This window comes from Camelus ferus, chromosome 7, assembly GCF_009834535.1.
Source record: "Camelus ferus isolate YT-003-E chromosome 7, BCGSAC_Cfer_1.0, whole genome shotgun sequence".
Classification (NCBI taxonomy): domain Eukaryota; kingdom Metazoa; phylum Chordata; class Mammalia; order Artiodactyla; family Camelidae; genus Camelus; species Camelus ferus.
In genome coordinates, this window is record NC_045702.1 from 76,121,274 (window position 1) to 76,139,324 (window position 18,051).

At 36.4% G+C, this 18,051-nt stretch overlaps 1 protein-coding gene across 9 annotated transcripts in view; it reads right to left on the reverse strand.

The window, feature by feature from the left end:
- SRPK2 (SRSF protein kinase 2) overlaps positions 1 to 18,051 on the reverse strand; it is a 204,362-nt gene that overhangs the window by 114,127 nt on the left and 72,184 nt on the right. For 2 of the 9 annotated variants that reach the window (XM_032484185.1, XM_032484189.1), the window contains exon 3: positions 10,420 to 10,483. The exons of 6 other annotated variants lie outside the window; for them this stretch is intronic. In XM_032484185.1, coding sequence (XP_032340076.1) covers positions 10,420 to 10,483 — 64 coding nt within the window. Of the gene's footprint in view, positions 1 to 9,826; positions 9,935 to 10,419; positions 10,484 to 18,051 lie in introns of those variants that run through there. One more of the 9 variants, XM_032484190.1, reaches the window with a different exon arrangement.

Genomic DNA, 18,051 nt, shown 5'->3' on the forward strand with positions numbered 1-18,051 from the left:
CTTAAAAGACCTTACTTAATGTCCACAGGAGCATGTACCTGTTCTAAACACGGACAGAATAGCTCCCTTTCTGAAACCTTTCAATGGTTGTTGTAAACTAAAGCAGAAAATTAAAAAACTTCACCACTGCAAAGAGTCTTTGCCACCAGGGTACAAGATCTCTCTCCTACCTTTTTCCCCATCCTTTCCTCTACTCTTTCCCAGCCTTATGGAATGATTTAGAGTTCCCAATGGTACCACGATACTGCATTTCACTCCGACTTCTCCCATGCTGCTTCCTCAGATTGCAAGGCTAACCTGAGGATTTGGACCTTAGATTCCAGTCTTCCTGCTGTACACAGCACACTCCCCACCTCTACTCCCCAGGAAAAAAATTCAAATTTCAGCAAAAGAAATGCATTTTGTCAAAAGGAAGATCTTAACTAAAATGGTGATTAAATTTTGCAATAGTGAATACTTACTAAACATCCACAAGACTCTGGTTTAACAAGGAAGGTTAGAGAATCTTAATTCCTGTATATCTTTGAAAAAATAAAGGAAAACCAACCATTTGTGTCGAATGTTTTGTCATCTGTCTGGAGTGAGAAGCTTGACTCATGCAACGTTTTAAAATCCCTTACAAAATTAAGATTCATTAGCATGAACACTCAGTATACCTAAGACATTTCATAAATGCTTAACTGAATACAAGAACCTACTGTGTCCTCTACCTTGTTAAAGTTGACTGGACTGACCTCACTTGCACTTATGCACATCTGATGCAACACCTAAGGTACAATAGCAACATTTGGTTTTACTAGAGGGAAGAACCAAGGAGTAGAGGGACTGGTATGTCAACACTGTCTAGCAAACTGCTCAAAGTCGTCTATACAACGTAACACTCTCTTTAAAGAGACTCTTGTGAGAACCCCAAATCAGGGTGTGAGAACCCCAAATCAGGGTGTAAGAAAAAGGTTCTTTATACATAGCCTGTTAGTCTATAAAGCCGTACCTTTGGGTAGGCAATTTAACACTCCCTACTGAGAGTCTTACAAGTCGACCTTGCAAGTGACTCCATTTTTAAGACCAAGACTCAATTAATAAAATTATGGTACACCTATCCATATCATGGACTCAGTCCTACGCAGCCTTTAAAAATAATACCATCAAAAAGATATTATAAAAGATTACTTAATAACATAAGAAAAATTGCATGTTAAATATAAAAAGCTAATTTGAAAATAATTTGTCAGTATGATATTGAGTTTTCTTGTTAGTGATAGCATTATTAATGTTAAAACTCATGTGCTTGATTTTGCAGATATACTTGAACTAAAAAAAAATTAAACTTAAAACAAAAAATTAAAAATGATGACTGACTTAATGATAAAAGCATTTGCTTTTTGTTTTCTTTTAATCTAAATTTTCTAAAATAAGTAGATGGATCTTCTGAGATATGTGGGGAAAAATGTTAAATAATAATCATAATTAAGGAAAGCTTTGGTTCTCCTACAGAAACCAGTATATTTTCTCCTTACAGGTAATAAGAGCAATGTCATTTGTTTTTCTTTAGTTTGGTTGTCAGGAAACAGAAAGCCAAATTTGTCAGTCACCTTCAGTAGGTGCACAGCAAACACCACATAAACAGGTGTGCATCTGACTGTCCTCCCTCATAACCTACTCTGACCTGCATTTTCTCTGATTCTTCTTCCACTGCATTGTAGACATTATTCTAACTCGTCTCAAAATATTTTTTTGTGGAGAAGGATGGGAATGAAGAGGAAAAAGAAAAATGGAAAAAGAAGGAAAAGGGGAAAGGAGAAAAAGGATGAGGCGGCAGTTGTGCAAACAGAGCACTGTTCTCCCTCTAATTTTCAGATTATTTATTAAAGTTCAAGTTTCACCATAGTAGATACTTAATAAATATTTGTAGAATAAATGAACATAACTTCCCAGTTTGAGAAATGTGTATCTTTTGGGGGCCTTAGCTACTCCAAATAGTTGGTAACTTACTGAATTTTTGGTATCTTAGTATGCAGGTATTAGAGGAGTGACTGCCAATGTCTTTTGCTTATTTAAAACGTCAGAAAAACTCAAAAACACACTCCTTAGCATGACAATTGTTTGACTTGTACTTCCCAGATTGTGCTGAATACTCATAGGATTTGAAACTCCTTTACACAAAATCTGAACAGGTCTGTGGCTCACAAATTGTGAATCAATGTGCTACAGTACAGTAGAAAAATGTTTCCCATGAACTGAATTTAGATAACAGATACTCTTTTTTTTTTAAGGTTGGTACAGGCTTCTGTTTTGTTTTGTTTTTTAATTTGCACCATCATTTAAAATAAGAGGAATCTTACATGAGAATCAAATTTTCAACTTCTAAAAATCACAAAAACTGGCACACTTGGCCTTTATTTCAACATGGCAGTAATTAGCAAGAGCCAATCAGCAGCCACCTCTTTAAGATGGGGTTGTGGTCCCAGGTTGCTACCGTCCCCAACTGGCCCTTATCACTCATTTACAGCAACTGCATTTGTAACCCATTACCACAGCTCTAGTCTTAACATAAGTTCCCCCAAAACCCAGTTATTTGTGATTTGTAATTCTTTCAGCAACTGCCAGTGGCCTTCCACCAGCGTCATCCATGATGCAGCACTCAGCACTGCACACCCAAGAAGCTGACCGAGGTATTTCAGGCGTAAGCCACCCACCAAGGCCTCTTCTGCTTTTGTGCTGCCTTTGCTGCTCCCTGATTTCCCAATAGCTGGGTGGCTGGCACATAGCAGCTACTGATAAACAATGGATGGATGGATGGATGGATGGATGGATGGATGGATGGATGGGTGGATGGGTGGATGGGTGGCGGATGGATGATAAAGTAATCTATACTAAAATTAGTTGTAATTTCTTTCAACCTACAGACAAATAAAGAATTCTGCTATAAAGGGAATTTGCAATATGGCTGTTAAAAGTAGAGTTTTGGGGTTTTTTGCTGCAATTGTTATTCTTATAATAGCTGTTCACATTTGTTCAAAACTTAATGGGGGAGTGGGCAAAAAAATGAAGATGAAGTGTCACGGCTGGTATACAAAATGACTTTCACTGAGTCTGGACTAGGCACTGAATCACATACTGAGAAAATTACTCCTTTCCTGAGGCTCTTTCAATCTGAGTATATAAAAAAATAAGTCTCACTTCAGTGCTAACACATATTTAAGCCCGTTTATGACACTGGCAATTTAACCTCCCTTGTAAAGAAGGAGCATATGGCTCAGGCCTGAACCCTTTATCAGACAACAGAATCTAGACAGGATTTAATAGTAATTGTTTTTAAAGGCAAGTGATACTGGTTCTCCCGTTCTGGTAGGGATAAAACGATTCCTTTTTAAAGAAAATTAACTTATAAAAAGTACTATAAAGTTTTATGTTGTGTATATTTCACCACAGTTAAAAATAAACAAAAAGGCATAATATTAAGTAAGTAACAGCAGAGGGTGAAACGCCTACCATGACAAAAAGCACCAAGATAATATTTAAAATACTGACATTTGGGAAATAAATGGCTATGGTTTGATGTTACCAGCTTGGCACACAGAAAGTGTTCGGATTCACTTTAATTTCTAGTATACATTAAAACAAATGTAAAAAAAATACATATAATGAACTATGCATTTTTATGGTGATTAAAAAAACCTGATTTTAACCTTGATAATTTATGAGTTAAATTAGCTTATGATTACACATGACTGTATGATTACATATATAATAGACTATGATCATATATGGCTATAAATTATTTATCTATGCCAATATCATAGAAATAGATGACTCCTATAGCAAAAACAAGACCTTTTCAAGTTTGTAATTTGTAAGCAGCAAATGATGGCATAAAAATATTTTGTGATGAAAGCACTTCTGTATTTAAGATCATAAGCTGGGGCGAATAGTAAATAAGCCAGCAAATACACCAAATATCACTGGTACTCCCCACTGCCAAACAGCAGCTATGACAAATGCTACAAATGAGAGGTGCACAGTTCTGTAAAGGCTTATAATAGGTGTAATTTGACCTAGGCAGGGCTTTTTGAGATGGAAGGGATGGAAGAGGCAAAACAGCAAGGCAGGATAAACATGACCCAGTGTGAGGTTAGGCTGGAGAGGATAGGTGCTCAACGGCCCAGTTTACAATGGAGTTTACCTTTATACGAAGAACAATGGGAAAACAGCAGAAGAGGTTTTAAAGTGCAGTGACGTACCTGAGCAGATCTGCCTTCTCTGAAAGGTTTGCTCTGGCTGTAATGTAGCAACCCTCCCAAGAGGCATCAGAAAACAGAACCAAAGTTTAAATGGATAACAAACTAACAAAATGATTTAGAAACAACTGCATCTAGATCAAATAAATAAAGGCTAACAGGAAGGAAGCTCTGATAACTGCCCGGGTTTGTTATTTTTTTTTGGTTTTGTTTTTTTTTTTAACAGAAATTAAAAGATAACACCACATTTTTATTTAGGTACATGATGTAAAACTTTGAGAGACCATGAACAATATAAAACTTAACACTCAGAACATACCAAAAATGTCTTAATTTCTTGGTCAGACCTAAGTGGACTACTGGCATCACAGGTTTTAAGGTAGAGAGGACTGGAGATCTAGGGAGGGATATTCAGGGGTGGGGTGTCTAAATACCAACGGTGAGGCTCTGGTTACTTCTCCACTTCCTAGTCCAAGCTTCACTTTTATATGTTTTACATGAGAGGTTTCTAATAAGGTTCAGCTGACGAAATGGTTTTGTTACTGAAACCAAATCTGAAAACTGATGTTAATGGCCTGTGTCCTCCAGGACACAGGTAAAAGACTAGAAGCAGTCAGTGGGAGAGCAGCGCCTCAGTGACTACACCCTATGGTTCATGTTTGGTCTAAATTGGTAATTCTGATCTTCTTCATGAGACACAGTACTCAGAAATAGTCCCCTATCTGCTTCTAATCCTCCTCCAAAAGGTTCAAACTCTGGGTTACACTGGCACAGCCACCAGAATGCTAAAAGAGAAAGGAGGGACGGAGGGAATGGTACAGGAAGGGGAAGGGAAGAGAAAAAGAATATATAGTAGCCAGCTGGCAAGGACGTGGAGCACAGCTAGTGGGCGTGAAGATTGGCACTGTTCACTTCGGAAAATTGGCAATATCCACCAAAATTCAGCAACTGCACTCCTAGGAATACATGCAACAGAAATGCATGCAAAGGTCCCTTCACCAGAAGACATGTAGACAGATCTTCACTGCAGCACTGTTCCTAGCAGCCACCAACTGCAAATAGGCCACATGCTCATCAATAGGAGACTGGATTAATTTTCTATTGTGAGGTATGTTCATACAGTGAATACTGTGCAGCAATGAGACTGAAGCCACTACAACTACACATGTACGCATCTCACACAGGTAAAGCTGCAAAAGGACAGACCAAAAGAGTACACACACAGAGGGTTTCTATTTATATGTAATATTCAAAAACATATAAAACTACAGAATAATCATGTGCAGAAATAATCTCTATCTCCACCTTAATACTAAAGCCCAAAACAAACCACAGACAAATATTAACAGCTGAAAACTTCTACAAGTAAACTTAGCTGAAATTCTTAGTGACCATGGGCTTGGCAAAGATTTCTTGGACACCACACAAAACAAACTACAAAAGGGAAAAAAAAAATCAATGACTTGAATTTTATAATGATTTGTGATCTATGCACTTTTCAATATACACCTTCAATTTAAATGTTACTGAATAAAAGAAAATAAACATAAAATCATAAAGACTGAATAGATGGACGACAACCCAATCCATCACTATCATCTCATCTCATCACTCATGAAAAACTACATCTCAAATACTTCTATCCTGCAAATACAAAAACAGCAGAGAGGGGTGGAAAGGGAAAAATGTTATCAGTAACTCCTTGTCCTACACATTGAGTTGAAACGGGGAGGTGGCAGATCCAATGAAGAGAATCTTTTATAAAATTTGGCTCTCCTCTCACAACTACTCTTTAATTCAGAAACATGGAGGAAAATACATTCAACATAAGAGCAAATAAAAGACACTTTGATCCTAGATCATGTTTCACTGAATATTCTTTACTTTCTTCTCTCTGCATCTGGTCCCAATCTTATTTACTTATTTTCTCCCTTCCGTTCTCCTTATTCTTCCAGATTTCTTTTTGCTCTCTGCAACCACGCGTAATTATCATATGCCCTTTTTCTTTTCACCAAAGAAGCTCCAAACTAAGAAAAGGAATTAAAATACATACACAAAAATAGCACAGGTTTTTTATGCATTTCAAATGCCTTTATACTGGGGGAGGGTCAACATACAATCTCCACTTCTCACCAATTCTGTTTATACAGCATTGGTAGAATACAGGCCACGGTATAATTACTTATATATGATATTTTCTCCTTCCTTTCTTCTTTAAAAGGCAACTAGCAATTTATCAATACAAGTATGTGCTAGCTATGTGGAATGCTAAAGATCCAGGATACTACTACTTATCTGATTCCAGTACAAGGACCCCTTTTAACAGCAAAAAATATCAAGAACACTTACACAACAAGAAATGATCCTTTTATTATCCGTTCCCTGAGAAAATGCTATACTACCTGGCACTGATATTTCGTTACCTTTTGACTGATTGTGAACCTTACTAACCACAACAACATCTATTAACATTTCACAAAGCAGAAGTGGGCAATGCTTAGTACAAATGGAGATTCTCTGCTTCTCAAGCCTCTCACCCTCAGGACCTCCCCCCCAGTCCTCCTTGGTGTCAGTCTAGATGGACTGGGAACCACAGTTCTCAGCACTCTGGGCTCAACTCTGATCAAGAATTATACAATCTTGCTCATGAGTTCACTGAAGTAGTAATAAGGTTTGACAAAAACTGTAGCAAAGCAAAGTGCCTTCTTTCACTCAGGATCTTTCTGGGATGATTTATCAGAGTCCTCCCAACAGCCACAATTTAGTTTCTTCTCATTCAGAATTAGTATCTGAAATATTTAATACATGATTACTACCTTTTTCCTAGCTATTATCATGATTATTGCTCCTCATCTTCCTCTTCCCCACCCACTGTAACCCAACAAATTTCCACATCCCAGAAGAGTTCTAGATAGGAAAAGGGAAAAAGGAACAAAAACTAACTTTCACATCAAATAAATATTCACGGCAATTTTTTTGTATTAGGTGGGAGTAGATTTAGAAGTAAAACTGTGCTTGACCCTTGTCTCTGACATATTTAACCTGAATATATTCATTCATTCAACAGGAACTCAATAAAAAAATAAAACATTAGCCACAGAGTGTATTCCTAAAATCTGCAGAAGGGTACTCTCTTGCCACAGATAAGTCTTCCTCTTAACTGTCAATAACAAACAAATCGTGCTCGTTTTTTTTTTAATTCATTCAATAATGTTCTCTGTCCTTAATTTTTAACATGGGTAAGCTGATATTTTTCTCTCTCCAAAATATAAAACCAAAAAGTAAATTAATATTTTTGTCACCACATTGTTTTTTTCCCTATGAGTCAGCCATTCTGAACAGAAGTACTCCACGCTCCCCTGAAAAGTGACATTTGATAGACCCTCATTATTTTGTTAAAGGTAAAAAAAAAAAAAATTATGATTTTTAAATTTCAAGGTGGTAATGAGTCTGTTAAGATAACGTACTCCCTAATTTAGGTCACAAAACAACCTTCAAAACTCCATTATAACATTACTTCAAATCGTATCTGTATGTATTTCTCAATGAAGGATCCTTAAGAGTGTACAAAAATGAAGTTTTTTGTTTTGCTTTTCCCATTTTACAAAACTGTCTAGAAAAATTAATTCAACCAATACTGTCACAGGACTAGCAATTTCCATTAAGCAGGTTAAAAATATGAGCTAGAAAGATTATTAGGAACATCATATCACTTTTTATGTATCTATTATGTTTTGTATTTAAAACATCTTTCCTCCACTCCTCTGAAATATCAAAAATTATTCTATACTGCGGTGAAAAAAAATCAATCATGACAAATGTTAACTTGGTTTCTTACAAAGAAGTAGCTTCTCCTCTCTTTAAAGAAAGAAGACAGGGTTTCTTTTCTTTTCTTTTCTTTTTTAACAATAAATACATGGGAATGGGAATACTGACCACAGGTAAATTCCACGTATCTTTTAAGACTCATGCCATGCCTCAGATAACTAATTTTAAAATAAAACAAAGACTTTAAAAATTCAGGTAATTAGAGAGCAAGGAATTAAAGAATGTGATGGTAACGTTACATGATACTATAAACAATTACATCCCTGGGCAGAATAGTCTCACTAGGCCATGAATTTTTTTTTGAACTTCAGATTTTTATTTCTCAAGTTCTTCCAAATATGTTTAAAAGACAAATGATTTGACTATTTATCACTGTATAGTTTTTATAAAGGAGGAAAAATAAGTAATTTCTATTTTTAATATATCTGCATTAGTGAAACAACTTCTGTGTTGGCAAAATGTTAGCTGACCCACACAACTACATTTATACCCACTAAGTCAGCATATCACAACTGCCAAATACATGTGTAAGCACCCCCAAAAGAATAACAAACAAAGCAAGCAAGCTCTGGTAAAACTGTGCATAAAGCTGTCATAAGCATAGTGGCTGTTTTCAACTTTAAAATCATGACCACATGCATCCTCTCTTTCCATCAAATGTAACCACAGGAGCTTAGGTAAAACAATAGCAACAATAATTTTTAAATAAATAAATGTAATCACCAAAATATTTTAGAATCTTTCCTTATAAAAATAAAAAAAATTAAAATGTATTTTAACCATAAAAACCTCACCCATCCCTAACATGTTTCTGAAGAATTTTCACCCATTCTGTTCAACCCTAATTTATCAACGGAGAATACATGCTACTCAAAAGAGTCAATATAATTATTACTGTCATACCATTAAGAATGTTCTTCCTAGTAATAAAACTCTAACATTACAGTTGGCACTCAGTCCATTCACTATTTACACCACCACCCTCTCCCCCTTCCCATCACCACCATTTTACTGGCAGAATATTCACAAGGCTGAAGATTGTTTTTCATCTCAGCAAAAAGAATGCTTAAAATCAGATGGCCAGCCACAAACCAGAAGTTAGAAGCTACATAAAAATAAACACAAATGTGCCTAAAATTTTTCTATTTTCAACCTCTAAAGAAAGTAGTAACATCTTCGTTATTTGTAATTCTCTAAATTATAGCCAGGAGCCTTTCACCTAATTATACTAATAAATCAATTGAATGTCATCATTTTGCCATCAGATCATGTCCTCCATACACTAGTGAACTATAATTAAATCCATTTTACCATGTTGGGTTCTTCACCTCATATTTTTTCCCAGTGCTTTTTTCAAATCATTCTTTAACTACCAAATTATTTCTCCATAATACTTTCCTAAATATTAAATCTATGAACAAAAAGATAACCCTGAAAACTAACCATAGAAAAGATAAATTAACACACCTTAATACAAAATATCAACATCAGGTATAAACTATCAGAAAGGTAAGCACCAACTCAAGAACCACAATTGAAAACATTATGTAGTATACATAATTTTGGTAAACAGAAATAAACACATTTACATATCAAAATAGGCAACTATAGCCTCATTTCTGACTTGAGATAAAAATGTTTTAATTGTATTCATTAAGTAAAATAGGTATTTTAAGAAAATATCTCCTTACAGGTATAATCATTTGATTGACAGATAAAATAATTGCTTTAAAAATACTTCTGAGTCATTTTGTCCTTACCTGCAGGCATGAACCATTACTGCATGCAGTGACTGTTCCATTTCCTAGCACAGACTTGAAGAAGCATCATATCTCTCTTTCAGAATGTGACTAATCTGTGGGTTTGCAATTCCTAAGCTATTCACAAATGGCACTCCCTTTCCACATAAGAAAATATTTATCCCAACCAAAAGCTAAGTATTTTTAACCTAATCTTACAAATAATATTGATAATTTTTGTGTAGCAACAACCTGAAAAAACAAGAAAACCTAATACAAGTAAGTCCTTAAAGAAAGCAAGATTTTTGTTCGTTTTTTAGCTAAGTAAATTATTCTTTAAAGCCCTTAACAGCTGTCACACATGAACCAGCGGTCTGCTGTGTTATGGTGTGCATGCTGCAGCTGATTAGGCTTCACTTTTTTTTAAAAAAATCAATTACCCTTTGTAAAAGCCGAACAGCTTGCCCAAATACACATCTTCAATAAAGCACAATGACCAGCATGCAGTACAATACGCTTCATAGCAAACTTGACGAGGAAAAAAAAAACACATCCTGGTTTGTTTCTTAGCAATGCTACACCATTAATTGTTCATGCAAGAGATGTAGCTGTACCTTTCTGAAGAGGACGACTTCTCAGAGTTAACTGACATCAGCAGCTCAATCTTCTGCTTGATTTCTGGAAAAATCAGAAAATATTCACAACCAAGATTGCCTGCCCTTGCTTTCAAGCCTTATATCAAGAGATTTTTCTTCTCTAATCCCTTTTGTTCAAAATGAGGCCACAAGATTCGCAGTACTTCTGCTAGGACTGGGATTCAATGGTGCTATAAAGGGAAAAGGCTCCAGAGGCATCAGGCCTTGCTAAACTATGCACATGACTGTTTATGAAAGCAGGAAGTACCATTTCTTTTAAGCAGAGGGGTGTTTTCTTTTTTAAGGTAGAACTAGCTTGGCTCTACAAGAAGATTTTAAATGCAGCAAATTAAAATACAAACCAAAAATGCTAACAACTGGATTCAATAAACTAGATAATTTGAGAAGCCTGGGTAATAAAGTTACAGACTGTAATGAACAGATAGGCAACCCTCGGCCACTTCTATTTCACCAGCCCTGAAAAATATGGCTCAGTGAATCATTTTTGTCAGTTAAGAATTAAATATTAAACCAGAATCCCAATTTACAGATTAAAAATTTTTAACCTTTGTTATAATTTCTTGATTGTCTTTAAAGATGTATTTAACATCTACCCCCTAACTCCTTTAGAAAAAGACTTCCGTTTTACACCTTAATTTTCCCCTCCTCCTTCGCAGTACAGCACAAGTGAACAGCAACACCCAGTCACCGGGCAGATAATATACTTGTCCTTTTAGGAAAGGACTGAAAATGCTATCTGCAACAGAAATGTAAGTGCCAATTCAATTTAATTAAAAGATCACTGCTGATAATGATTTGAGAAAAAAAAGATTCTAGACTTTAATGGAAGGTGGGGTAAAAATAAAAGAGGAAAAGAAAAAGAGAAGGGAAAAATATCTAACATATTTCCTTTAAAATATTAACCACTAACCTAAAGCACATAATTTTACACCAATAAGCAAAACATGATCCTATTACCCAGACTATTTCAAATATAAAGCTGTTTTCCTATTTGTAAATGTGTTTTCCTATTAGTAATTTTAAAAGTTCACATATCAAAAATAAAACAAAAGTGCCACTGAAATGCTATAGGCAGTCTCAGGATTTCAAAGTAGACCTCAGCCAGTTGAGGTTTTTTGTAAAGGGCGAAAAAATTTTAATTTTTAAGATTCTTGATAATAGGGAATATGAGATGTAAAAAAAAAATTAGTTGCATAAAATACAATGACTGGAACTGTACAGAAATATCCCCTCAATGCTGTTAAAATAAAGGTTTTTCCAAAGTGTCCAAGCTAATAACTTCATTCACTGTACATTATAAAGCTGGCATGAATAACTGATGAGAACAGAATCTACCACAAGCTGTAGCCAAACTACCTAACCACTGGGGGAGAGCACACAGCACAGCAGTTCAACTAAAATGATGATAATGAAACTTACCTGGAGGATTCTTACGTGGATTACAGAGCCTGGCACCTGGTGCCACAGTGAACGCTCAGTAAAGCCCCTCCCTCCTGTTTAAAAAGAACACGGCATTTAAGAGCCCAGACCCGGCTGCCAAGCAGCCCTGGATTTGAAAGCAGGCTCCCCCGTCATTTTTAATAGTCATGTGACCTTGGGGGAAATTACTTAAACTCTCTAAGCCTCTATCTCCTCTCCTGTATAATGGGGATAATAATTCTACGTGAAGGGCTGTTGTGAGGATTTAATGAAATAATCCATGAAAGGACATAGTGTTGTGCTTGGCATGTAGTAACCCTCTGCCTATTGTTAGGTAGTGCCTAGCAAAGGATGGGATACTAAATAAATATTTGTTGATTGAGTTAATGAGTTATACTAGGTCTGTCTCATTTTAAAGAATTTTAAAGAGTTTTAATTCACCTCCGTCTTTCTACCAACCTCAGTATTCACCACAGTGTTACTGTATGTGGAAATTTAATCTGTATCTCAGCCTTTCTACCTAGAGAATTATTCTCGGTTTATTAGCTAGCCACTTCAGGAATGAAGCAACACTTGAATCCTTCTTCAGTGTGGCATTTTTTAATTCCAAAAAGACAAGAAGTTTACACTTCAGTGTATCTATATAGTGTCTGTGCATTTAAGGTGGAAGTCCTCAAGATTAAGCTACACAGCTCTAATGAAGTATATGCCCACTTTACAAACATAGATAGAAAAGTAAAAGATCTAAATCATTTTCTGGCTGGTGATTTGGGAAGATCCAAACCAAAAACATTTCAAGAAATACACGGAAAGGTTTCCAACATCATTTTCACATTTTCTTCAAACCTTCAGATTCATTTATACCTCCAGAAGGACTAGAAGGTTCAGGAATGTTCACAAATACTATGTTAACACTGCATCCTTTGAGGCTCATGAATTCCATCTATGCTACCATCTAATCCTTATCAATACCATCCATGGGTCTGAGTACTCGGCATGTTCACAAAGAAGTCCAGAAGCCATGTCACTGAGTTTCATTCCACCACAATATCCACCGTAGTCCTAAAGGGCTTTGATGTTCATGTTAATATGACTTCCAAACACCCTTGGCTAAAGACCTTGGCCTCCCCAATAGTCTCCTGAACCTCTGACCACCCGAATCATCTCCCACCATGACCACACATAGGAGACTCTCTTATACACACTGCAAATACATTCCCCAAATTAGTTGCTTGTTTTTCTATTTTATTCACAGTATCCAGGACCCTATACCTTATTTTTCTGCAATTAATTCTACCAGAGTTTTCCTTTATGAATCATGGTTTTCTTGTTAAACTTAGAAAAAATTTCCCCACATCAATTTTTTTAAAATCATCATCCTATTTTCCTCTAATATCCTGTATAATTTCATTTTTGCATGTAAATCTTGGACCTTTCTAAAATTTATTTTGGTCTATGAATTGATGTAGAAACCTGGTCTGTTTTTATAGTTCACACTTCAAAACCTTATGCCCCACCCACTCCTACAATTCTAAATTACTCTCTTCACCACCACTCCTTGGTTCCTACAAAGTAACAGTCTCACAACTTTGTAAACATATTTTTTTCACCATCCACTGTCTGCATTTATACATTCAGGCTAATAAGTACCAGAAAGGCTATGCTTCCTTATTTCGCAAAGGTATAAGCGTATTTCAGATTATAATTAAGTTGCTTCTTTAGTCACAGCTTTGTTTGAATTTCTAAGTAGTAATATAAAACAATGTAAGTTTTATTTTTAATGCTTTTGTGTTTTTATGATTCTCCTCTGGGTTCTTTGCTGGATCATCTTTTTTCATCCAGACTTAAATGCTGGAGATAGTTACAAGACCCGGTTTCCACTCACGGACCTTTCTATCTACACCCCTGATACCCACAACCATAAAGGCACTGATGATGACCAAATCTGAATTTCTAGCCCAATACTCCCTCTTGCAACCTAGAACTCTGTATACCCTTTGAAGCCTACTGGACATTTTCACCTAGATGGTCCCTGGTAGCCTTGAACGCAGCCTGAAACTAACCTCATCAACTCCCTAATCTAATGTCATTTGTTAACAGTCAACAGCAGCATCACTGCGCCTCCGAGTCAGAAAGACATTTTTGAGAGATCCCAGACTAGTACTCATCTCATTTGGGGTATCACTGCCACCAGTCTCCTTTTTTATATATTTTATGCTCTGAAATACCGAGCTCTACTCTGTGATTCCCCAAATACATCATGTTTTCTCACACCACCAAGTCTGTTCTTACACACTCTCCTCTCCGTGGAATGCCACTGTCCTGTTAGTTTCCCTTGCACATCCAACTCACTTTTCTAACCTCAGCCAAATTGTTAACTCCTTCCTGATGTCATCCCAGACAGAATACACTTCGTCTCCACTGCCCCTCTATGTATCACATACACTTCATTACAGAATTACTAAAATACATACACAGTACCTGTTTGACTTCCCATGAGATCACAGCTTCCTTAAGGATAAGGATCTGAATTTTCACATCAATTAACACTTATATGTTCATACTTTTGTGGTCTTCTTGGGCTGTTCTCCAGTTAGTGTTAAAGTTACAATCTAGCTAAGTTAGTCTCCTTGTTCTTAAATATTCATTTCCAGATACAATTACTCAATTAGAGATTCAAACAACTGTGGAGCTAGAAGGGTCCTAGAGATCACCACACAGCTGAACCACATATAAAGAAGAAATTTGAGGGGGGAAAAGATAAACAACTGGTGGTGGTAACATTCTTCACCTTTTCCAAAAGATTACTGTGTCTGTGATTTATAGCTAATTTCCAAGGACAAAGCAACCTAAGTAGAACAGTTCAGCCTTTTTTTAAAGTTGAAGTATATAGTCCAGTTTACAATGTTGTGTTAATTTCTGGTGTATAGCATAGTGATTCAGATATACATTCCTATTCTTTTTCATTATAGGCTATTACACGGTATTGAATATAGTTCCCTTCAGTCTTCTTTTGAGTCAGCTTCTTAAATGCTACTTTCTCATATCTCCAATCAATTAAAATCATCACTATTAGTCAACTTTTTTGACTAAAACAACTTGTTGGTCTGTGATACCATATTCTTCTTATTCATGACTTTGTATACCCAAAAAGAAAAACTAATTCACTGCGATTCCCCCACTCCAACCTATAGACCTTCTTCATGATATCCTTTTATTGGCATACTCACGCTTTAAAAGACACTCAGATTCCCTGTAAAGATAAATAGTTCAACTCTTCAGTTAAGGGCCTGCTATGTCTAATCTTTCATTTTCCACTCAATAACATAAGTTTGAAGACTCCTGGGACACCTCCAGGAGTGTCCTCTCTCTTGCCAAAACAAGATGTGATTTCAGGCTACAAGAAACAGGTGTGCTCAGGTTACTTCAGATGACATAATACAGCAAGAATACATCTAGAAATTAAGAAAGTGGAAAAAGGACTCAGCAGGTATCAGAACCAGAATCTTGTTCAGAGGACAAGCAGCTCTTGAAACCAGGTTACATCACCAAGTGCTCAGAGGGGCCATTCTCCAGCAAAATGCACCCCCATTCTGGTGGTCAGCACCTCTGACCCTAATTCCATTTCTCCCATTATTACCAATTAACTGCTTCTCCTCTTTAATTCACATGTTCACAGATTCTACTGCCTTGAGATGCATGCTTACGGCGTCACCAGCTTAAGTAAGTATCTTTAAGGGGCTCCTGTTTAAACACCCAAGAGGGCCTGCAGACACTTCTGGCTCAGGTGTCAATCCCTGGTATTACCATGTGGGACCAAGTACTGAGGTCCTGACTCAAAATTCAAGAGACTGACACACCACAGACCCTTCATAAAGGGGCAGGAGTAAAGCAAGTTCTCTGAGACATCTAGGAAGGTCAATGATTAACTGTCCTATACCCTGAAGTTCGGTCTAGCCTAAAAAGGAGTCCTTGTTATTCCAATATTCGTTATTCCAGTCTTCTTTGTGATGAGAATGGACAGAAAAGCAAAAATTGTTCAAACAAAAATAATCATTTATGAATTGACCAAACAACTGGCCCTGATTATCACCAGACCATATCACCACCCAACAGATACCTTCTTTATCTGTAAGTAGTCCAACAATTCAAATAAAGTGCAAGTCCAGAGCAAAGTGAACCCTGAAAATATGCAACAAAAAATGCAACTTTGGACAAAGCAGATGGAGGATACTAAAGAAATGTTAGAATCCCAGGCAAACCAACTGGCAAATGAGGATATAGAAGGAGTTAGGAAGTTAGTAATTTATGAGAAAAATCAGCAAGGAAAGTAATAGGTGGAGCATCTCAAGAATGATAATTATTTGACTATGAGAGACTATCAGGGAGAAAAATGATTAACATTCTTAACTAGTCTGCAAAAATGTCCTCCATTACATTTGTATTACTACTTAAAAGACATCCAATCATATTAATACAGTCATCCCATTATCCAAGAGGGGACTGGTTCCAGGACACAACACCCACTCACTCCACCTCCCACTGATAACAAAATCCACGGACGCTCTAGTCCCTTATACAAAATAGCACAGTTCAGTCAGCCCTCAGTACTCCTAGATGAGGGACCCATAGATAGGAACAGCTGACTGTAGATAAAACATTATATGAAAATGTATGCCAGAAACAATCAACACTTGATGCATTCTTTGTTCATTCTAAAATTTAGTGCGTATTTTTCAATTATAACCTGAACATTGCTAAATAAAATAAACTGACTTCTAGAATCTGATTTCATTTTTTAAGATAAAGTTTCAATTTCACCCCCCTTCCTTTACTTTACTTAAAGTAGTCTTTTTCCAGTATCAAATTTCCTTCTGCAATAATTCCAAAACAGGATTACTTATGTTCCTGAATATGGCACAATGCCAACCAACCACAATGTGTTCATACCAACCTCTACACTGGGGTAGGGGTGGGAGGTGAGCCAGGTTGGGGTCGGGGAAGATTAGAAGAGGAGAAGGAAGTGATCTCAGGGTGGTTAGGTTTCTGGTTTAGAACTTTCAAGGTAGCTTCTGCTGCCACTTATCAGAAGCTAGAGGACTTACCCATTTACTAGAGAAAATGTTTTTCCTTCTGTCACTTTTAGAATTATTATTCCAAGTGCAATTTATAACCCCAAAGAAATACTAGTTTAAAAGGAAAGATTTGTTATGGATTTCCAAATTCAAGCAAGAAAAGTAGGTCAATCTCCTCAAACTGGGATTCTCATCCTCATCCACCCCTGGAAGCCATCAAGCAAAAAGGCAGAGAGAGACCACTGCAATGGCTGTGTCTCACCAGGCCCAGACCCAGATCTACCATTCCCAACACTGTATGGAGCACCATAAAATTTCAAGTTCATCACATGGTATTTGTTACCATTGTTTTGTTATTTTTATGTTGAGGAATTTTAGGAGCGAATACAAAACTACACTGAAGTGTGAAAAGATGAATGTTTAAATTCTTAATTCTATTAGCTTCACCACCAATGCCCTTTATTAGCAATTAAATGTAATGAAACTAATCCCTGAAAACCATCTACAGGTTTCTCACCACAGCACAGTATCATTAATAGTTAATCTAGCCACTAAACAGAACAAAGGCACTCCTACCCTGCTCTGCCGGGGAGAAAAGAAGTGACACAGTGCTTACATAAGTGCGCTGTTAAACCAGGGGTGAGAGCCAGTGCTCTAGGCACCATGAGGCCAAGAATTAAAGCCTTCCCTATTTTACACTTACAAGTTAACTATCACTTGTATATTTTACTGATATATGTGAATTTTAGAAATTATACCATAGAATCATATTCAGAAAAAGGAAGCATTTTTATAATCCTAACTTAAAGATAGCTTTTCATACTAGATATAAATACACAACTGAAACTACTTAGTTCTCTAAAATTATGATGTACAACATCCTAAAATTAAGACATTTTAATTTCACATACAATTTTGGGACATAGAGGACTGTGAGTTCACCAAGGCGATGAATGCCTGCTTTACATCTCCTTTGGTAAGCCAAGGCCCACTCAACCATCTTAAAAAGAAACCACTATCTTAAGAAGTGACAAAATTATTGTGCAAGGCTTATTTATACATATAAGAAAATAAGCCATATCAAAATATGCAGGTG